General features: G+C 38.8%; 1 protein-coding gene across 4 annotated transcripts in view; it reads right to left on the bottom strand.

Moving 5' to 3' along the window:
- The window catches only part of Cltcl1 (clathrin heavy chain like 1), a 103,938-nt gene that overhangs the window by 57,774 nt on the left and 22,677 nt on the right, over positions 1–23,487 (bottom strand). For 3 of the 4 annotated variants that reach the window (XM_077796170.1, XM_077796173.1, XM_077796172.1), the window contains exons 3-7: positions 22,704–22,972; positions 21,118–21,279; positions 10,761–10,874; positions 1,757–1,930; positions 851–1,048 (exon numbers count right to left, since the gene is read on the bottom strand). In XM_077796170.1, coding sequence (XP_077652296.1) covers positions 851–1,048; positions 1,757–1,930; positions 10,761–10,874; positions 21,118–21,279; positions 22,704–22,972 — 917 coding nt within the window. The remainder of the gene's footprint in view (positions 1–850; positions 1,049–1,756; positions 1,931–10,760; positions 10,875–21,117; positions 21,280–22,703; positions 22,973–23,487) is intronic. The other variant, XM_077796171.1, reaches the window with a different exon arrangement.

Below are 23,487 nucleotides of genomic sequence, written 5' to 3' on the forward strand. Positions count from 1 at the left end.
CAAAAATTCCTCTACTAAAGTTACTGCTTCTACCTCCATCAATAACTAAGTAGAGTGGGTCTAAGTCCTAGGGCAACGTCACATTTTGGATCTTACTTGTACCCTACCAGGCTACAGTGAGAATTAGGCCTCTAACTTGGTCTTGAAGTTCTACACTCACTCAAATTTAAAAAACTTTCAGTCCCATTAGAAATGGTTTGTTTAGGAGCTGGAATTGTGGCTCAGTGGTAGAGTACTTGCCTAGCACATGTGAGTCCTGGGTTTGATCCTCAGCACCACATAAAAATAAATAAATAAAATAAAGGTATTAAAAAATAAAATGGTTTCTTCAAATCCACTTGGAAGACAGGAAGAAATCCTTAGAGGAGAAGTAACTTGAAAACCTTTATTTACTCAGAATTAAATCCAGTCCCAGGACAATGTATCCTAAGGAAATAAACCAAACTATTATTCTCTAGAAGAGTGAAGAAAGTCCAGAATAGGACTGTCACTAAATAAAATAGGTATAGTTACCCTATTTTTTATAATTTTATATTTAATGATTAGGTAGTATCAGTGAAAAATTCAAGTCACCAAAATACAAAACTGTACCTGAGCTAAGATTCTGGGTAAGAAATATTTATGAACACAGCAATAACAGAAAAACAATAAAGAATAAAATGGTGGAGCAAAATTTTGTCTGTTTCCATTATTGCTATGCCATTAGTAAAACATTTAAAATAATCAAAAAGCACACTAACGTAACACTAATATATTCCGATAGTGTAGTGAAATGCTTTCATGTTTTATTTTACCCTCAAGGTTGGGTCCTAAAACTTCAGAATGGCATACAGTGTTCAAGTTTCATTACCTTTGGTGCAGATGCTGCTACTTTGGCGGCTTCAGCATAGTTCCCCTGTGCAAAGGAGGTACTGAATTTTCTCACAAATAACTCCTCTGCCCCTGGCAGGTTACTACGAACAGCCAAACGCAGACCCAGGTCTGGATTCTGAAGCACATTGATTGCATAATTCACAATGTTTTCTTCCTCAACACAAACTGACAGCACCTATAAGAACCCACCAAGTGAGACCAGTTCCCCTGGAGAAATGCCCCATACACACAGTCTGTCACATTCCCTCATGACACTGTAATGTTTGCCAAATTCCCAGACTCAGGTTGAGCATGCTTGTGATCTTGGTCCTAACATAAAAAGATGCAAAGGAGCCAGGTTCTTAATGGTAACAAAGTAGAATCACCCAGCAAAGTGATAGCATGGGATTCTATGCAGCTGTTCAAAATACTATGAAAATGTAAAGTCATACAGGCACTGATCATAATGATGTGTTCAGATCTAGGCCAAAATGACTTGCTTGATTTTCACTGATGAGTACTCCTTACAATTTTTCTTTTAAGGTAATTTTTTAAAAATTGATTTTCTTCTCTTTTTAACTTTGGTTCAGAAAGGTTAACTTCAACAGCATAGTATCTGCTTTTTCAACCTTCTCCAACTAACAGGTGCTTGGTATAAAGATGTATGCGGTGCATATTAGAACTTCTGCTCCACTGGCAGATGCTTCACACAGGAAGCAGTGGCTCTCCTCTCAGAATCAATGTTGTGTTAGGAATGGTGCTGGCTGAAGAGAGGAAATGATGATGTGAAGGAGAAGGCAGACATGGGTATAAGTTTAATAACAGGAGTTAACTACACCTGATCACAAAGCTCTAGTCCTTACTGAAGGGAAAAGGTGGGAAATTAAACCTCAGAGTTACATACCTGTCCTTTTTTGTTGACCACAATAATCCCAGAGGTTAGTTCATGTGGAACAGTTACAAAGATTGTGTCAGCGCTAATACGGTTCATGTAGATGCACACAGCAGACTCTAAATCATACATATGTAGGTAGCCGTAGTTTGTGATCAAATATATAACACCATGTTTGGCTCCAATCTGTAAGAAGGCAGAGTATGATGGGTTGGAAAAAGACAAAGCCACATAAGAAAAAAAGAGCTCACGAATGATAAATGGGATCCCAGAGACTCCATGGCTGAGATCATCAATGGGAGTAATGAAACTCTGAGAAATGGATTTCAAGTTCTTCTCCATGAGACCTAGGTTTATTTTGCCTAATCATTCTCAAACAAAGGTCACAGAAAATCAGCCTATTCCATATATATTTCAGGTAGAGACATTCTTTCCCCAGTTTCTTTCCAAACCCCATTAAGCTTCAAGTTCATAAAAGAAGGGGAAAATTCTGGATAAAGACCCCTAATACTGACTTCACTTTCCAATCTGCCTTCCATTTCCACTTACTAACCTTTGCCAAATGCCATCAATAACACACAGGAGGAGAGATCCAACATGGCAGCGGGCGTGGAGAGATCAAGTCTCTGACCTCTTCAGCTGCGCGGGCATAGGGAGTCGTAAACCGTCTAAATGCTTTTTGCTCAGGATCACTAGGCAATGCTGAGCTGACGTGGATCTGGGGCGAACAGTCTGGGCCTCTCAGAACACACACTGAGCCTGGATCGGCTGAATTCAAGCTTCCGTTCGCCTGCGTCTCGCAGACAAACCCCTGTGACTCAGCACTAAACGATCCCGCTGAAACAACTGGTCAGCCCTTCTGAACCTGCGGAGGTTAATTCCAACCGAGCCTTCATAGGCAGTGGCCACAGGATTGAAACGGGGCTTGGGAGAGCCAGTCAGGACCCACCCGTTGCATTGGTCACCCGGCAAAGGGAACGAACTGTTGCCATTTGCATGGGATACCACCATGGCAGAGAACTGATGTCACCAGAATGTGGCAGAGGAGATAACTTCATTGAAACTGGCGGCGACAGCATCAAATAAATTTATAGGAGTAAACAGTAACTCAGCAGTCAAACAGAATAAGAAGTAACATGAGCAGCATGAAAAAGCAAGGAAGAAAAGGAGTACAAACAATGCAGGACAGCCTAAATATTCAGGAGGACCTAGAGCCATCAGAAAAATGGCCAAATAAAGAACTCAAGGAATACCTTAGACAAATGGAATGGAATCTTAAAGAGGATATGAGACAGCAAATTCAAACAGTGAAAGAGCACATTGAAAATGAATTACATAAACAGATAAAAGAAGCAAATAAGCATCTTTATCAGGAGATAGAGATTATAAAAAAAATCAAACAATAATTCTAGAAATGAAGGAAACTATAAACCAAATTAAAAACTTAAATGAGAGTATCACTAACAGAGTGGAGCAAGTAGAAGCCAGAATGTCAGATAATGAAGACAAAATATATCATCTTGAAAAGAGTCTAGCCAACTCAGAAAGGCTGGTAAAAAATCACGAAAAAAACATCCAAGAGATATGGGATAACATAAAAAAACCAAACTTAAGAGTCATCGGGATAGAGGAAGCTATAGAGGTTCAAACCAAGGGAATGAGCAACCTACTGAATGAAATAATTATAGAAAACTTTCCAGAAATAAAAAAGGAAACGTATATACAAATTGTCGATGCATACAGGACACCGAGCATACAAAATCACAGTAGACCAATGCCAAGACACATTGTTATGAAGATCTCCAATATACAGAACAAAGAGAAAATATTAAAAGCTACAAGAGAAAGGAGGCAGATTACATTTGGGGTAAACCAATAAGGTTAACAATGGATTTTTCATCACAGAAGCTGAAAGTGAGAAGATCCTGGAACAACAGATTTCAAACACTGAAAGACAATGGATGCCAACCAAGAATTTTGTATCCAGCAAAATTTAGCTTCAGTACAACAACGAAATAAAATCTTTCATGATAAACAAAAGTTAAAGAATCTGCAGCCAGAAAACCAGCACTGCAATGCATCTTGATCAAAACACTACACGAGGAAGAAATGAAAAACAATAACCAAAACCAAGAGTGGGAAGTACCTCAGTAAAGACAGAGGGTGGGGAGAAAGCTAATCATGGAGAAACAAACTAAATTTAAAAAAAAGATAAATAATCAAACATGGCTGGAAGTACAAACCATATATCAATAGTAACTCTAAACGTTAATGGCTTAAACTCTCCAATAATGCGACATAGGCTGGTAACATGGATTAAAAAAACAAATCCAACAATATGCTGCCTCTAGGAGACACATCTGATTGGAAAAGACATACACAGGCTGAAGGTGAAAGGTTGGGAAAAAATATACCACGCACACGGTCCTCATAAGCAAGCAAGGGTGGCCATCCTCATATTGAATAAAATCGACTTCAAGACTAAGTTAATCAAAAGGGATAAGGAAGGACATTATATAATGTTAAAAGGAACCATTCACCAACAAGACATAACAATTATCAATATTTATGCACCAAATAAGGGTGCTGCTATGTTCATAAAACAAACTCTCCTCAAGTTCAAGAATCAAATAGACCACAACACAATAATTATGGGTGACTTCAACACACCTCTCTCACCATTGGACAGATCCTCCAAACAAAAGTTGAATAAAGAAACTATATAACTCAATATCACAATCAATAACCTAGACTTAACTGACATATATAGAATATATCAACCATCATCAAGTGGATATACTTTTTTCTCAGTAGCACATGGATCTTTCTCAAAAATAGACCATATATTATGCCATAGGGCAACCCTCAGTAAATATAAAGGGGTGGAGATAATACCATGCATTTTATCTGATCATAACGGAATGAAACTGGAAATCACTGATAAAAGAAGGAAGGAAAAATCCTACATCACATGGAAAATGAACAATATGTTATTGAATGATAAATGGGTTACAGAAGACATAAAGGAGGAAATAAAAAAATTCTTAGAGATAGATGAAAATACAGACACAACATATCGGAATCTATGGGACACAATGAAAGCAGTTTTAAGAGGGAAATTCATCGCCTGGAGGTCATTCCTCAAAAAAAGAAAAAACCAACAAATAAATGAGCTCACACTTCATCTCAAAGCCCTAGAAAAGGAAGAGCAAAACAACAGCAAATGTAGCAGAAGGCAAGAAATAATTAAAATCAGAGAGGAAATCAATGAAATTGAAACAAAAGAAACTATTGAAAAAATTGACAAAACTAAGAGTTGGTTCTTCGAAAAAATAAATAAGATCGACAGACCCTTAGCCATGCTAACAAAGAGAAGAAGAGAGAGAACTAAAATTACTAACATACGGGATGAAAAAGGCAATATCACAACAGATGCTACATAAATACAGAAGACAATTAGAAATTATTTTGAAAACCTATATTCCAATAAAATAGAAGATAGTGAAGACATCGATAAATTTCTTAAGTCATATGATTTGCCCAGAATGAGTCAAGAGGATACACACAATTTGAACAGACCAATATCAATGGATGAAACAGAAGAAGCAATCAAAAGACTACCAACCAAGTAAAGCCCAGGACCAGATGGGTATACAGCGGAGTTTTACAAAACCTTTAAAGAAGAATTAATACCAATACTTTTCAAGTTATTTCAGGAAATAGAAAAAGAGGGAGCTCTTCCAAATTCATTCTATGAGGCCAACATCACCCTGATTCCGAAACCAGACAAAGACACCTCAAAGAAAGAAAACTACAGACCAATATCTCTAATGAACCTAGATGCAAAAATCCTCAATAAAATTCTGGCGAATCGGATACAAAACACATCAAAAAAATTGTACACCATGATCAAGTAGGATTCATCCCTGGGATGCAAGGATGGTTCAATATATGGAAATCAATAAATGTTATTCACCACATCAATAGACTCAAAGATAAGAACCATATGATCATCTTGATAGACGCAGAAAAAGCATTCGACAAAGTACAGCATCCCTTTATGTTCAAAACATTAGAAAAACTAGGGATAACAGGAACTTACCTCAACATTGTAAAAGCTATCTATGCTAAGCCTCAGGCTAGCATCATTCTGAATGGAGAAAAATTGAAGGCATTCCCTCTAAAATCTGGAACAAGACAGGGATGCCCTCTATCACCACTTCTATTCAATGTAGTTCTCGAAACACTGGCCAGAGCAATTAGACAGACGAAAGAAATTAAAGGCATAAAAATAGGAAAAGAAGAACTTTATTTATCACTATTTGCGGACGACATGATTCTATACCTAGAAGACCCAAAAGGGTCTACAAAGAAACTACTAGAACTAATAAATGAATTCAGCAAAGTGGCAGGATATAAGATCAACACGCATAAATCAAAGGCATTTCTGTATATCAGCGACAAAACTTCTGAAATGGAAATGAGGAAAAACACCCCATTCACAATATCCTCAAAAAAAAAAAATAAAATACTTGGGAATCAACCTAACAAAGGAAGTGAAAGATTTATTGCTGATGGCCATTACCAAGTAGATATGACGCATCGTAATCCTTGCCAGTGTACCCCATGTTAAATGGACTTGCCTTGGAAATTTGCTGCGACCTTGCTTGTGTGTTTGAGAAAGGTGACCCTGCTCAATCACCAGGGTGGATCCAGGATTAGGGTGTATTCCTGCAGGAAGTATCTCCGTCCTTGGGTTTAGGGCGTGACAATAGGAGTTTTAGGGAAGTTGAGGTTGAAGATTGATGCTGGGATTAGGGTGTTCCTGCTGCTTGTTCCCGTTGAGTTCTCGTGAGATTAAAATGGGATTTGGAAAAAGCCTCGTGGAGTAGGATTTGGGATCGGACATATTGGGAATTGCCCCTGAACGTGTGTGGAGGCTGGTGTGAGATCGGGAATAAAGAATTGCTGTTTGAACCTACAAAGCTGTGGTGCCTCCTGATTCTGGTGCCCCCCAAGACATCGGCAATTTATACAATGAAAACTACAGAACCCTAAAGAGAGAAATATTAGAAGATCTTAGAAGATGGAAAAATATACCCTGCTCTGGGCTGGGGAAGTGGCTCAAGCGGTAGCGCGCTTGCCTGGCATGCGTGCGGCCCTGGTTCGATCCTCAGCACTACATACCAACAAAGATGTTGTGTCCGCCGAGAACTAGAAAATAAATATTTAAAAAATTCTCTCTCTCTCTCTCTCTCTCTCTCCTCTCTCACTCTCTCTTTAAAAAAAAAAAGAAAAAAAAAAGAAAAATATACCCTGCTCATGGATAGGCAGAACTAACATCATCAAAATGGAGATATTACCAAAAGTTCTCTATAGGTTTAATGCGATGCCAATCAAAATACCAATGGCATTTCTTGTAGAAATAGATAAAGCAATCATGAAATTCATATGGAAAAATAAAAGACCCAGAATAGCAAAAGCAATTCTAAGCAGGAAGTGTGAATCAGGTGGCATAGCAATACCAGATTTCAAACTATACTACAGAGCAATAGTAACAAAAACAGCATGGTACTGGTACCAAAACAGGCAGGTGGACCAATGGTACAGAATAGAGGACACAGAGACTAATCCACAAAGTTACATCTATCTTATATTTGATAAAGGGGCTAAAAGCATGCAATGGAGGAAGAATAGCATCTTCAACAAATGGTGCTGGGAAAACTGGAAATCCATATGCAACAAAATGAAACTGAATCCCCTTCTCTTGCCATGCACAAAAGTTAACTCAAAATGGATCAAGGAGCTTGATATCAAATCAGAGACTCTGTGTCTGATAGAAGACAAAGTTGGCTCCGATCTACATATTGTGGGGTCGGGCTCCAAATTCCTTAATAGGACACCCATTGCATAAGAGTTAATAACAAGAATCAACAAATGGGACTTACTTAAACTAAAAAGTTTTTTTCTCAGCAAGAGAAACAATAAGAGAGGTAAATAGGGAGCCTACATCATGGGAACAAATTTTTACTCATTACACTTCAGATAGAGCCCTAATATCCAGAGTATACAAAGAACTCAAAAAATTAAACAATAAGATAACAAATAACCCAGTCAACAAATGGGCCAAGGACCTGAACAGACACTTCTCAGAGGAGGACATACAATCAATCAACAAGTACATGAAAAAATGCTCACCATCTCTAGCAGTAAAGGAAATGCAAATCAAAACCACCCTAAGATACCATCTCACTCCAGTAAGATTGGCAGCTATTAGGAAGTCAAACAACAACAAGTGCTGGCGAGGATGTGGGGAAAAGGGTACACTTGTACATTGCTGGTGGGACTGCAAATTGGTGCGGTCAATTTGGAAAGCAGTATGGAGATTCCTGGGAAAGCTGGGAATGGAACCACCATTTGACCCAGCTATTGCCCTTCTCGGATTATTCCCTGAAGACCTTAAAAGAGCGTACTACAGGGATACTGCCACATCCATGTTCATAGCAGCACAATTTACAATAGCTAGACTGTGGAACCAACCCAGATGCCCTTCAATAGATGAATGGATAAAAAAAATGTGGCAGTTATACACCATGGAGTATTACGCAGCACTAAAAAATGACAAAATCATGGAATTTGCAGGGAAATGGATGGCATTAGAGCAGATTATGCTAATGAAGCTAGACAATCCCTAAAAAACAAATGCCAAATGTCTTCTTTGATATAATGAGAGCAACTAATAACAGAGCAGGGAGGAAGTGCAGGAGGAAAAGATTAACATTAAACAGAGCCATGAGGTGGGAGGGAAAGGGAGAGAAAAGGGAAACTGCATGGAAATGGAGGGAGACCCTCATTGTTATACAAAATTACATATAAGAGGTTGTGAGTGGAATGGGAAAAAAAAGAAGGAGAGAAATGAATTACAGTAGATGAGGTAGAGAGAGAAGATGGGAGGGGAGGGGAGGGGGGATAGTAGAGGATAGGAAAGGTAGCAGAATACAACAGTTACTAATATGGCATTATGTAAAAATGTGGATGTGTAACCGATGTGATTCTGCAATCTGTATTTGGGGTAAAAATGGGAGTTCATAACCCACTTGAATCTACTGTATGAAATATGATATGTCAAGAGCTTTGTAATGTTTTGAACAACCAATAAAAAAATAAAAAATAAATAAATAAAATAATTAATAAGCAAAAAAACGCAGGAAAAACCTGAAGGTTATTTAAAGTCATTTAAAAGTATGATACTAGCATAGGAAGAGTCAGAGAAAAAGGGAACTTGATTGAGAACCTTGAAATAGAATCTATTATGTATGAGAATGGTAAGTAGCCTAGTAGTGGACTACAAATACTTTAATCAACACATGATATTGATATAACCAGTTAGCTATTTGGGGATGGAGGAGAGAGTAAAGAACTTGGATCATTACCATACTCTTTAGGTCAAAGTAAATCTCAGATGAGCCAAAGACTTTAAATTAAAAATAATACAATTAAGGGATGGGGCTGGGGCTCAGTGGTACAGCACTCGCCTAGCATGCATGAGGAACTGGGTTCGATCCTCAGTACCATATAAAAATAAAATATAAAGATGTTAAGCCCCCCCTATAACTAAAAAAATAAATATTTTAAATAAAAATATTACAATTAAGAGAGTAATAGAAAAATATGTGTGGCTACTGTGATCATCTTAGGGTACAGAATTATTTTCAAAATATGATAGTAAAGCCACACAAAAATGCAAAATGTATACAAGATGGAATATGCGACCACCTTTTGTTATGACTTGGAAAAATACTTGAAACTCACCAGACACTTTAATAAAAGACTGACAAAAAATGCAAAGATCAGGAAAATTCAATTAATAAGATGCATATGAGAAACCCATTCTGCCTGGACAGAAACCAAGGGAAGAATAAAAAAATCACTGGACACTGTCCAGCTATAAAGGACAGCACTGGCAGAAGAAATAATCAGCATGTTCATGAGAGCTGCTGACATGTATATGCCTCTGACACATACTTTTATGTCTAAGAATCTATCCTCAGACTTTCTGACTAATGAATAAAGATGTATGAACTGCAATGTTCCTTGAAGTGATTATAATAAATCTAAATACACATCAGTGGGACAATTTGAGAGAGGCACATGCATAGAACAGGTTACCCAAACAATAAAATAAATGTGATTTTACTGACATAGAGCTATCTTTAATACAGTGAGAGACAGAGAGTCATAAAGCAGCAAGGCTTGTACAAAACCATTTTTGTAGGAGTCTATTTGAATATATCTGCATGAATGTATGCATATAAAGTTACCTTAAATGGTGGTTACAACTATCAGTCATGGTAGGTTTTTAGTTGATATTTAATCCTGTTGTTACATTTGATATTGATGGAAATTGATATAAAATATATCTTTCTATAAGACAGGAAAAAAGCTGATTTCACTTTGGAGGAACAATTACATTCTTCTATCAGGAAACTATTACTAGAAATCTGTCTTATAGAAATGATTATAAATATGAGCAGATATCTGAGAACAGAATAAAAGGAAAGAACTAAGACATGTCCATCTTACATATATACTGAGATCACAGTTTTGTTCAGAAAAGGTTTATATCTAAGTTATTTACATAATAAGTGATATAATCTTTGGTGTATTTTATATCACGTTGGTTTATCTACAGAGGACTGTTTTCTTCTTTATACAGTCTTGTACCACAGTAACTACCTAATTTTTTACAATAAAAGGAGAAAGGCCTAAAAGTTTAGTACAAAAGCTAGAAAAGTCTCATGCTGTCCTGACCTGCTCTGATGAAGGACTTCTATGAGCAGGACTGTTCCTAAAATCATGCACAAAATTGCAGGTTTCTAAATGGGTTTGAATGAATCAGAGATCTGGGGTGAGAAGGATAATGAAACAAACTGCAGATGACAGTTTCCCATAACTTTAGAAATTGCCAAAATGGATAATTTAGAATGTGAGATATTTAAAGAGCAGCAATCCATACCTGCATGGCCACTGGAAAATCAGTCTGTGCCTCAGGAGGGAAAAACACATCCACAGCTTTCTTTACAAAAGGCTGGTTTCCTGCTGCAGGCTCTCCAACTTCAATTATGTGCAACTAGAAGAAAGATGTTAGTAAATACAAGTAAATGCTCTTGGTGGCAGTTGGATACTAAACAAGGCAAAGTGGCGAGCAGAGGTACAAGCTCTGTATGACTAAAGCTAAAACTTATATTCGAACAACAGAAGACAATTTCTTTATTGAGGTACTTGTGATTAATTACCAACCTGATTCTCACCAACAGAAAGAACTACTGCCAGAAAACCTGAGAATATTTAGTTCCTGGTTAGTTGAATCACTTCTTTCTTCCCTGGGCTTTGGGGCTGACATGAAGCAAACATTCCAACTAGTATCTGCTTCCTATTTCAGTTCTCTCCAATCATTCAGATATAGCCCAGGCTAATGTGAACCGATTAGTCAATGATATCTCATCTCTGAATGTCAAACTCATGAGACAATCCAACCCACTGTGGTACAGGCCTGAGTTTTTTCAAGGTTATTCATGGAGATGTAAGAATTATTATAGAACTTAGAGGAGTGTCTGTGGATGAGGAAGTTCCTTCCAACTTGTATTAGAAAGGTTCTAAATTCTGACTTACATAGGTGCCTTCACCATAAATTTCGTTTGAAGAAGAGGTGCTGGGCTGGGGTTGTGGCTCAGCGGTAGAGCCCTCACCTAGCGCGTGCGAGGCCCTAGGTTCGATCCTCAGCAGCACATTAAAAAAATAAATAAATAAAACACAGGTATTGTTTTACAACTAAAAAATAAATATTAAAAAAAGAAAAGGTGGAAAGGAGCGGGCAGGCTCGGCGCCGGCAGGAAGAAACCGAGAGCTGAGGAGGGTCCGACGCCTGGCGCTCGGGACTTTCTAGAGGAAGCAAGAATTTGTTGAGGAAGATGGCGGCGGGGAATGAGTGAGCCGCTCTGTGCTCCGCGCCATCGCCACCACAGCGTATGTTGCTGCTTCTTAAAAGAAGAAGTAAAGATCATTAAAGGAGATCTATCGACAAGGATTCAGCACCGTGTCAAGAAAAGGGCCTAGATGGAGTGAATCCGCCACGACTTCAGCGCGAGCAGTAAGGCTGCAGCCCCCGAGCTGCCGGGCTCCCTGGGCCCCTTCTCACTCCCCTCTCCGCCTCTCCGCTTCGCTTCTCCCCCGCCATCTCTCCTCCCACACTCACTCCCTAAATCTAGATCTCAATCTCTTTCCCCCACCCCACCCGCTCTCTCGCGTGCCCAGTACCCGGCCCGCGCGGGCCCCGAGGCGCTGCCTCCCCTCCCCCAGCCCGCACCCCCTCCACGGGGGTCCCGAAGGCCACAGCTTTGCCGCCGCCGCCGCCGCTGCCGCTGCAGCCGCTGCTGCAGCCACCGCCGCTGCCGCCACCGCTTTCCGCGGAGCACCTTAGAACAGACTCTTAACCGCTAGAGTGAGCTGCCGAGTAAAATGGAACAGCTGATAAGATGAGTGACAATTTAAAATCTAAATGATCCAACATGGCGGCGGACTCGGAGAGATCAAGTCTCTAACCCCTTCAGCTGCACGGGCATAGGGAGAAGTAAACTGTCAAAATACTGTTTGCTCAGGACCACTAGGCACGGTTGAGCTGAAGTGGACCCCGGGCGAACGGTCTAGCCTTCTCAGAACACACCGAGCCCGAATTGGCTGCATTCTAGCTCAGGTTCGCCTGCTTCATGTGACTCAACAGTAATGATCCCGCTGAAATAACTAGTCGGCCCGCCTGAACTCAAAGAGGTAAAAGCCAACTGAGCACCACAGCCAGACCCAGGGAATCAGGAGTGACGCAGTACTAGCTGCGCAGAAATCCCAGCTATTGCTATCACCAGTGCTGACAACAGGTCCCTTGCACCAGCTATCAGGGGAGTTGCTGCTACCTGAGGGCAAACAAATTCGCTGGGGGCCCTCAGCCCCAAGCCCTACAAACTTAGGGTCTGAGGGAGGCAAACAGAAAGGGTGTGCCCAGGCACCCATGAAAACAGGGCTCCCAGGAGCAGCAGACCTGGCGTGTAGTCAGTATTGTGGTGAGTGTCACAGGTGAGCGGGGCCTGGCTTGAGGAACCACAAGAGAAGGCCCTAGGCACTCAGGATTAGAGACCCACACAGTCTGGGAAGAAGAGCTGAGGCACAGTGATTGGTTCCCACCTATCAAGAAGAGAAGCCTGGCCCAGTGGGCATAGCTCCACCAACTGGATGAGAAGTTAATCGAGCTATATGACTGCATTTATTATTATTATTATTTTTTTTAATGATTATTATTAGTATTTTTTTTAATTTTATTTTCACTTTTTGTTGTTGATGTAGTTGTTGTTCTTTAACGTTCCTATTAATGGTTTCAATTTTTTTAAATTCTTTTTATTTTATTAGTATTACTAGTATTTTTTAAACTTTAATTTCCATTTTTTTACTATCATTAAAAAAATTTTTTTCTTTTCTCTCTTTTTTTTTTTGGTTTTAAATTTTTATTTTTTTTCGTTTCTTCTTTCTTTTCACTTTTTTTTCTTTTGTCTTCTCACTTCTTTCAATTTTCCTATTCCACCTTCCTTGAATTCTACCTGCCTACACTCATTCTCTTTAGTGACTTCTTCCCTCCCCTTCTAATTTCTCTCCTCCCCAGTATCACACTAACTGGAGGAGGATCACAGCCACTACCTGCCCTGAAAGGGTGATTTTTCAACTATACAAGAGCAATATAATTAAATAGAGGGGGAAAATATCAAAGACACAACAATTTCACCAAGCAGAAAGAAACGCCAGCAGTATGAAACGACAAGGAAAGAAAGGACCACAGGCAATGCAGGTCAACTCAACTTTAGAAGAGGTAATAGCTGCAACAGATGGAATGTCAGATAGAGAGCTCAGGACATACATGCTTCAGATGATCTGGAGTCTCAAGGAAGACATGAGACAGCAAAATCAGACAATGAAAGATCATATTGACAAACAAATCCAGGAAGTAAAAGATCAATTTCACAGGGAGATAGAGGTAATAAAAAACAAACAAATAGAAATACTAGAGATGCAGGAAACAATAAACCAACTTAAAAACTCAATTGAGAATACTACCAGCAGAGTTGATCACTTAGAAGACAGAACATCAGACAATGAAGACAGAGTATTTCAACTTGAAAAGAACATAGATAGCTCAGCAAGTCTACTAAGAAACCATGAGCAGAACATTCAAGAGCTATGGGATAATATCAAAAGACCAAACTTAAGAGTCATTGGGATACAGGAAGGCACAGAGCTCCAAACCAAAGGATTAAGCAATCTATTCAGTGAAATAATACAAGAAAACTTCCCAGACTTGAAGAATGAGACAGAATCCCAAATCCTAGAAGCCTACAGGACGCCGAATGTGCAAAATCATAAGAGATCCACACCTAGACACATTATAATGAAGATGTCCAACATACAGAATAAGGAGAGAATTTTAAAAGCTACAAGGGAAAGGAAGCAGATTACATTCAGGGGTAAACCAATCAGGATAACAGCTGATCTCTCAACACAGACTCTAAAAGCTAGAAGATCCTGGAATAACATATTTCAAACGCTTAAAGAAAATGGATTCCAACCAAGAATCGTGTATCCGGCGAAATTAAGCTTCAGATTAGAAGATGAAATTAAAACCTTCCACGATAAACAAAAGTTAAAAGAATTCGCAGCTAGAAAACCATCTCTTCAAAAAATCCTTGGCAAAACATTACAGGAAGAGGAAATGGAAAATAACATTGATAACCAACAATGGGAGGTAGGACAGTAAAGGGGGGAAAGTAGTCAAAGAGGATAGCAAATCAGGTTTAGTAACATCAATAAACAAATATGGATAGAAGAACAAACCATATCTCAATAATAACCCTAAATGTTAATGGCTTAAACTCACCAATTAAGAGACACAGGCTAGTAGAATGGATCACAAAACAAGACCCAACAATATGCTGTCTACAGGAGACGCATTTGATAGGAAAAGATGTACATAGACTGAAGGTGAAAGGTTGGGAAAAATCATATCACTCATATGGACCACGGAAACAAGCAGGAGTGTCCATACTCATATCTAATAAAATAGATTTCAAGCCAAAGCTAATCAAAAGGGATAAAGAAGGACACTTCATACTGCTCAAGGGAACCATACACCAACAAGACATAACAATCATAAATATATATGCCCCAAATAATGGTGCAGCCGTGTTTATCAAGCAAACTCTTCTCAAGTTCAAGAGTCTAATAGACCACCATACAATAATCATGGGAGACTTCAACACACCTCTCTCACCACTGGACAGATCTTCCAAACAAAAGTTAAATAAGGAAACTATAGAACTCAATAACACAATTAACAACCTAGACTTAATTGACATATATAGACTATACCACCCAACATCAAGTTGCTACACTTTTTTCTCAGCAGCACATGGAACCTTCTCAAAAATAGACCATATACTATGTCACAGGGCAACTCTTAGACAATACAAAGAGGTAGAGATAATACCATGCATCTTGTCTGATCATAATGGAATGAAACTGAAAATCAATGATAAAAGAAGAAAGGAAAAATCAAGCATCACCTGGAGAATGAACAATAGGTTGCTGAGTGATCAATGGGTTTTAGAAGACATCAAGGAGGAAATTAAAAAATTCCTAGAGTTAAATGAAAACACAGACACAACATATCGGAATCTATGGGACACATTGAAAGCAGTTCTAAGAGGAAAATTCATTGCTTGGAGTTCATTCCTCAAAAAAAGAAAAAACCAACAAATAAATGATCTCATACTTCATCTCAAAATCCTAGAAAAAGAAGAGCAAAACAACAGCAAAAGAAGTAGAAGGCAAGAAATAATTAAAATCAGAGCTGAAATTAATGAAATTGAAACAAAAGAAACAATTGAAAAAATTGACAAAACTAAAAGCTGGTTCTTTGAAAAAATAAATAAAATTGACAGACCCTTAGCCATGCTAACGAAGAGAAGAAGAGAGAGAACCCAAATACTAGCATACGGGATGAAAAAGGCAATATCACAACAGACACTTCAGAAATACAGAAGATAATAAGAAAGTACTTTGAATCCTTATACTCCAATAAAATAGAAGATAGTGAAGGCATAGATAAATTCCTTGAGTCTTATGATCTGCCCAGATTGAGCCAGGAGGATATAGACAACCTAAACAGACCAATAACAATAGAGGAAATAGAAGAAACCATCAAAAGACTACCACTAAGAAAAGCCCAGGACCGGATGGGTATACAGCAGAGTTTTACAAAACCTTTAAAGAGGAACTAACACCAATACTTTTCAAGCTATTTCAGGAAATAGAAAAAGAGGGAGAACTTCCAAATTCATTCTACGAGGCCAACATCACCCTGATTCCGAAACCAGACAAAGACACTTCAAAGAAAGAAAACTACAGACCAATATCTCTAATGAACCTTGATGCAAAAATCCTCAATAAAATTCTGGCGAATCGGATTCAAATACATATCAAAAAAATTATACACCATGATCAAGTAGGATTCATCCCTGGTATGCAAGGTTGGTTCAATATACGGAAATCAATAAATGTTATCCACCACATCAATAGACTTAAAAACAAGAACCATATGATCATCTCGATAGATGCAGAAAAAGCTTTCGACAAAGTACAGCATCCCTTTATGTTCAAAACTCTAGAAAAATTAGGGATAACTGGATCATACCTCAACATTGTAAAAGCAATCTATGATAAGCCACAGGCCAGCATCATTCTGAATGGAGAAAAATTGAAGGCATTCCCTCTAAGATCTGGTACAAGACAGGGATGCCCTCTCTCACCACTTCTGTTCAACATAGTCCTTGAAACACTGGCCAGAGCAATTAGGCAGACGAAAGAAATTAAAGGCATAAAAATAGGAAAAGAAGAACTTAAATTATCACTATTTGCAGATGATATGATTCTATACCTAGCAGACCCAAAAGGGTCCACAAAGAAGCTATTAGAGCTAATAAATGAATTCAGCAAAGTGGCAGGATATAAGATCAACACGCATAAATCAAAGGCATTCCTGTATATGAGCGACAAATCCTCTGAAACGGAAATGAGGACAACTACTCCATTCACAATATCCCCCCAAAAAATAAAATACTTGGGAATCAACCTAACAAAAGAGGTGAAAGATTTATACAATGAAAATTACAGAACCCTAAAGAAAGACATAGAAGAAGACCTTAGAAGATGGAAAAATATACCCTGCTCATGGATAGGCAGAACTAACATCATCAAAATGGCGATTTTACCAAAAGTCCTATATAAGTTCAATGCAATGCCAATCAAAATCCCAACAGCATATCTTGTAGAAATCGATAAAAGAATCGTGAAATTCATATGGAATAATAAAAGACCCAGAATAGCAAAAACAATACTAAGCAGGAAGTGTGAATCAGGCGGTATAGCGATACCAGACTTCAAACTATACTACAGAGCAATAGTAACAAAAACAGCATGGTACTGGTACCAAAACAGGCGGGTGGACCAATGGTACAGAATAGAGGACACAGTAACCAATCCACAAAACTACAACTATCTTATTTTTGATAAAGGGGCTAAAAGCATGCAATGGAGGAAGGATAGCATCTTCAACAAATGGTGCTGGGAAAACTGGAAATCCATTTGCACCAAAATGAATCTGAATCCCTATCTCTCGCCGTGCACAAAAGTTAACTCAAAATGGATCAAGGAGCTTGATATTAAATCAGAGACATGGCATCCGATAGAAGAAAAAGTTGGTTATGATCTACACGCTGTGGGATCGGGCTCCAAATTCCTCAATAGGACACCCATAGCGCTAGAGTTAACAAATAGAATCAACAAATGGGACTTACTCAAACTAAAAAGTTTTTTCTCAGCAAAAGAAACAATAAGAGAGATAAACAGGGAGCCTACATCCTGGGAACAAATCTTTACTCCACACACTTCAGATAGAGCCCTAATAACCAGAATATACAAAGAACTCAAAAAATTAGACAATAAGATAACAAATAACCCAATCAATAAATGGGCCAAGGACCTGAACAGACACTTCTCAGAGGAGGACATACAATCAATCAACACGTACATGAAAAAATGCTCACCATTGCTAGCAGTCAGAGAAATGCAAATCAAAACTACCCTAAGATACCATCTCACTCCAGTAAGACTGGCAGCCATTAGGAAGTCAAACAACAATAAGTGCTGGAGAGGATGCGGGGAAAAGGGCACTCTTGTTCATTGCTGGTGGGACTGCAAATTGGTGCAGCCAATTTGGAAAGCAGTATGGAGATTCCTGGGAAAGCTGGGAATGGAACCACCATTCGACCCAGCTATTCCCCTTCTCGGTCTATTCCCTAAAGCCCTAACAAGAGCATGCTACAGGGACACTGCTACATCGATGTTCATAGCAGCTCAATTCACGATAGCAAGACTGTGGAACCAGCCTAGATGCCCTTCAATAGATGAATGGATAAAAAAAATGTGGCATTTATATACTATGGAGTATTATTCTGCATTAAAAAATGACAAAATCATAGAATTTGGAGGGAAATGGATGGCATTAGAGCAGATTATGCTAAGTGAAGCTAGTCAATCTTTAAAAAACAAATACCAAATGACTCCTTTGATATAAGGGGAGTAAACAAGGACAGGGTAGGGACGAAGAGCTTGAGAAGAAGATTTACATTAAACAGGGATGAGAGGTGGGAGGGAAAGGGAGTGAGAAGGGAAATTGCATGGAAATGGAAGGCGATCCTCAGGGATATACAAAATGTCATACAAGAGGAAAGGAGGGGTAAGACAAGATAATACAAATGGAAGAAATGATTTACAGTAGAAGGGGTAAAGAGAGAAAAGGGGAGAGGAGGGGAGGGGAGGGGAGGGGAGGGGGGATAGTAGAGAATAGGACAGACATCAGAATACATCAGACACTAGAAAGGCAATATGTCAATCAATGGAAGGGAAACTGATGTGATACAGCAATTTGTATACGGGGTAAAAGGGGGAGTTCATAATCCACGTGAATCAAACCGTGTAATATGATGTATTAAGAACTATGTAATGTTATGAACGACCAATAAAAAATAAATAAATAAATAAAAAAAATAAAAAAAATAAATTCAATCAAACATAAAAAAAAAATAAAAAAAGAAAAGGTGCCAAAGCTAAAACAACTCCAGAAAAAAAAAATCACGAGTAGAGTGGATTGAGACATGACACAACAAGGGTTAGAGGGTGGGTTTCACAGAGGGGGATAGTCTCAATTTGGCCAGCAGAAGGAAAGGAAAGAAGGAAAGGTGGGAAATCCCAAAGAGGCTTGAGTGGAGAGGGGATACACTGAAAGATGGGCTGGCTGATATGTGGGCATGCAAAGGCTAATATAGGTCAGATGAACTTCTTGCACACAGGAAATTTAAGATAAAAGGTAGTTTAGAAAAACTCTGTGGCAAGACCTATTAGTGAAAAGGGTGGAGCAGGTCTGAGGACCTAATAAATGGTCATTTCCTGAGCCAAATGTAAGGTGATAAGAGCATAGTCACTAAAAGCTTAGACAGATATAAGACTTGCTAAAGGTCAGGTGGTAACAAAATTTGAGAGCTATGGTTTCTTGCTTGGGAGTTAAGAAGGACAATGACATTACCAACAGAAATGGAGGTATGAGAACAAAAGCCAAAGTTTTGGGGAAGCAGTGGGAGAAGGGTGTGATTTTGAACAAGTGACATTTGCCTCTGGGAAGGTTAGCAGTAAAGAACTGATATCCAGGCAAACTCCAATCCACATGTGGAGACTACTGAGTCACTCTTGTAAAGACAGTTGAACTTAGAAAGAATTCAGGGCAAGGAACAGAGGTTGAGAAGGATACTACGCCCTCCCTGTGTAGCAGGGGAGAGAAACAGCCACAATTTTCTACAATTCTTGGGAGATTTACTGTGTGTGATGGGGGATGCGGGAGCTGAGTGTGACTCAGGTCACTGTGGAAGGGCCTGCCCCAGTAGGTTACTACTAGCCCCTCTCCAACCTTGCTTGCTCCCCCAGGAGAGTGCCCATCTGAAATCTGAGTGCAGGAGATTGCTGAGCACACCAGGCTTCTAAGTGAACTCATTCTGGAAAGCTCTCATCTCTAGGGAGCTCAGTGGGGCATATTCTGCTACTAAAATGGAGGCCTGTCCCTCCCTAGTTCCATCTGTGAAAAGATGGTAAGCCTAATTCTGAGGTGATATGGTAGCAAGCTTTTGTACTATATAGCTAAAGCTGGTGTATTTAATTAGCTCTTTTAACAATGAGGCTGACATTTTACCTGATTCCTACTTTTCTACTAGTTCTCAATTGGGGAAGCATGAAGTATACTATGCCACAATATAGTATTTAGATATTTAGATATCTAAAGAAGTGTGTTTCAGATGAACAAGTTTAGGAAGCCATATAATGATTTATAACTCATCTTTGAGAATCCTTTCAGAGCTAATGAACAATCCAAAACAATGATTTCAGGAAGTATTTTTTGACAAGAGTCTTCTAGGAATAAGAACTTTATTTAGAAGCAGTGCCCCACTGTCTCATTAAACCCCAGCAGAATCCCAGGTCTCTCTAATGTCATGAGGTATAGGACACCTCCTCACCACTTCCCATGACAGCCTTTCCAAACAGAGTCTGGACATACCCTTTGCTATATAAAAGTCAACTGGTGGGCTGGGGTTGTGGCTCAGCGGTAGAGCATTCACCTAGCATGTGCAAGGTCCTGGGTTCGATCCTCAGAACCACATAAAAATAAATAAACGAACAAATAAATAAAGGTATTGCAACTAAAAAAAAAAATCAGCTGGCTCCTGGGTACAATCTTGCCTCTCTACAGCTTCCTTGGGACCTCATCGCCATCCCTACCACAACCACCAGGATGGAATCACACCTTAGGTGGTGTGAAAGGCATACCTTATGGCAAAGATGGCACTGCAGTGGTTTCACAGCTATCTCTTCCACGAGACTGATGCATGAGAGCAGAAAATGTGCCTCACATCCCTTTAAGGCCCATCTCAGTACAATCTAAGAGGAATTCTAAGGGAAAGGGGCTAAGCTAACTTGAGGTTACTAATTTTATGCCAAGGTTGCTGCCACACTACTGAAATAAATGTTGCATGAGTGGCTCTAAACCCTGCTATGAGTCCTCATTTATACAGGGACCTGCAGGCCATGTCCCACTTTCAATTGTACTCATACAGACTCATGACCCTGATTTCTGACACTTTTCTAGGAGGAAGACAAAGTAGAGTGGATCTTACCTTGCCTCCTGTGGAACTTCGTACAGCAAAGCAGAAGAGAGTGACAGGCTTGGTATTCCCCTCTATCTTGAACTCTGCAAAGGCAGCAGCATGGCCTTCTATGGGTTGTGAAACCTTCCTCTCCACAGAATAGAGCTGCATTGCTCCAACCACACGGTTTTGCTAAGTAAAGATATTTTGTGATGAAAGGAAGAGAAAACAGATAAACAAGCAATTCTGAAAACAAATGTTCCTAAAATGAAAGTCTCATACATTGACTTATTTCCTATAATAAATTATAAATCTACTAGCTATTTAAAATGCATGATACGCCAAGCAAAATCAGTCCCCAAAAGTCAAAGTTGAATGTTTTCTCTGATAAGTGGAAGCTAATCCAAAATAAAGGTAGGGGGAAGAAAGAAGGAGAAGGAGAAGGAGAAGGAGAAGAAGAAAGATCAGTGGAGTAGACAAAGGGGAATAAAGGAAGAGAGGAGGAATGGGATAGACAGTGGAATGAATCTGACCTAAATTTCCTATGTACATATATGAATATACCATAATGGAGCTCACCATTGTGTACATCAACAACACATTAATTTAAAAAAAAACTATAGGTAAGTAGCAGAAAGATCAGTAGAACCGAGGGAAGGACAAAGGGGGAAGGTGAAAGAGGAATTACTGAATTAGAATATTATATCCTGTGCTTTTATAATTATGTTGAAATTAATCCTATTATATATAACTAAAAAGAACCAATGAAAATAAACACATGATCTATACTCAAAGGACTTAAAAACAGCATATTACAGGGACACAGCCACATCAGTGTTTATAGCAGCACAAATCACAATAGCTAAATTATGGAACCAACCTAGAAGCCCTTCAATAGATGAATGGATAAAGAAACTGTGGTACATATACACAATGGAATTTTACTCAGCATTAAAAGAGAATAAAATCATGGTATTTGCAGGTAAATGGATAGAGTTGGAGAATATCAGATAAGTAAGTAAGTCAATCCCCCAAAATCAAAGGCTGAATGCTTTCTCTAACATGTGGATGCTGATCCAGAATGGGGGTGGGGGAGGATGGGAGGAATGGAGGAACTTTAGATAGGGGAAAGGGGAGGGGATGGGAGGAATAGAGAAACTTTAGATATGGCAAAGGGGAGGGGGGGAAGGGAGTGGGCATGAGGTAGGAAAGATGGTGGAATGAGATGGACATCATTACCCTAAGTACATGTATGAAAACACGAATGATGTGACTATACTTTGTGTATAATCCGAGACATGAAAAATTGTGCTCCATATGTGTACTATGAATTAAAGTGCATTCTGCTGTCATGTATAAAAAATTAGAATAAATAAATAAATTTTTAAAAATTATGCTAGAAATAGTTTACAGAATAAACATCAGTAATATGATGGAATGCAGTAGATAATGGGCCAGATTCCAGTTAGAATTATTTGATTGAAAGTTTGATTTCTTTGTAATCTATTTCTTTCAGTCTCAGGCCTACTTCTTCTGCCTTATACTTATACCAACCTCAAACAACTTAACCATTCCCCTCTAATATTAGACCTGTAATTTCATCCCCTGAAGCTTACCTGAGCTGAGATGCCAATAAGGAGCAGCCACTTCTGGTATTCATCAGTTCGGTAGTGGATCATCTGGCACCTAGCCAGACTAGCATGCCTATCAAACATCTTCATGGGCTGGGAGTCACCTTCCATGTTCCAGTGGTAGACCACGGTCTCAGTCACCAAGGCAATAGTGTTCACAGAGATCCATTTCCAAAATAACACCTCTTCTGCCATAGTATGAGACTTCATTTTACTCTTCAGCCCAATATTAAAGATTTGAAGAGTCTTCCCAGCTAGTATTTGATATTATAGAGATTAGAGAAAAATAAATTTAAAATAGAAAGGGCAAATTCTTATCCACTTAATTCTGAATCCTTTTAATATTACTCTAAATTGTAATATTTAAGTTAATCTGATTAACAAGAAAAAAGGCTGCTTGAGTAGTAATTGACCATATTTTGATGTCTAAATATTAAAAAGAACTTTCTATACATTAGATTCTTTATTTATTTTTTATTTTTTAGTTGTAGTTGGACCCAATACCTTTATTTTATTTATTTATTTTTATGTGGTACTGAGGATCAAACCCAGGGCCTTGCATGTGCTAGGCGAGTGCTCTGCCACTGAGCCACAACCCCAGCCCTACATTAGATTCTTCTTCAGAAGAATAACAACAAAAAATTAGTTCTATTGAAACAAGAAACAGTTTTAGATTGGTTTATTCTAGTTTTAAAACATGGTGTCTGGGGCTGAGGGTGTAGCTCAGTGATACATGTGCTTAGCATGTGAGAGGCCCTAGGTTCAATCC

This window comes from Urocitellus parryii, chromosome 3, assembly GCF_045843805.1.
Source record: "Urocitellus parryii isolate mUroPar1 chromosome 3, mUroPar1.hap1, whole genome shotgun sequence".
Taxonomy (NCBI): Eukaryota; Metazoa; Chordata; class Mammalia; order Rodentia; family Sciuridae; genus Urocitellus; species Urocitellus parryii.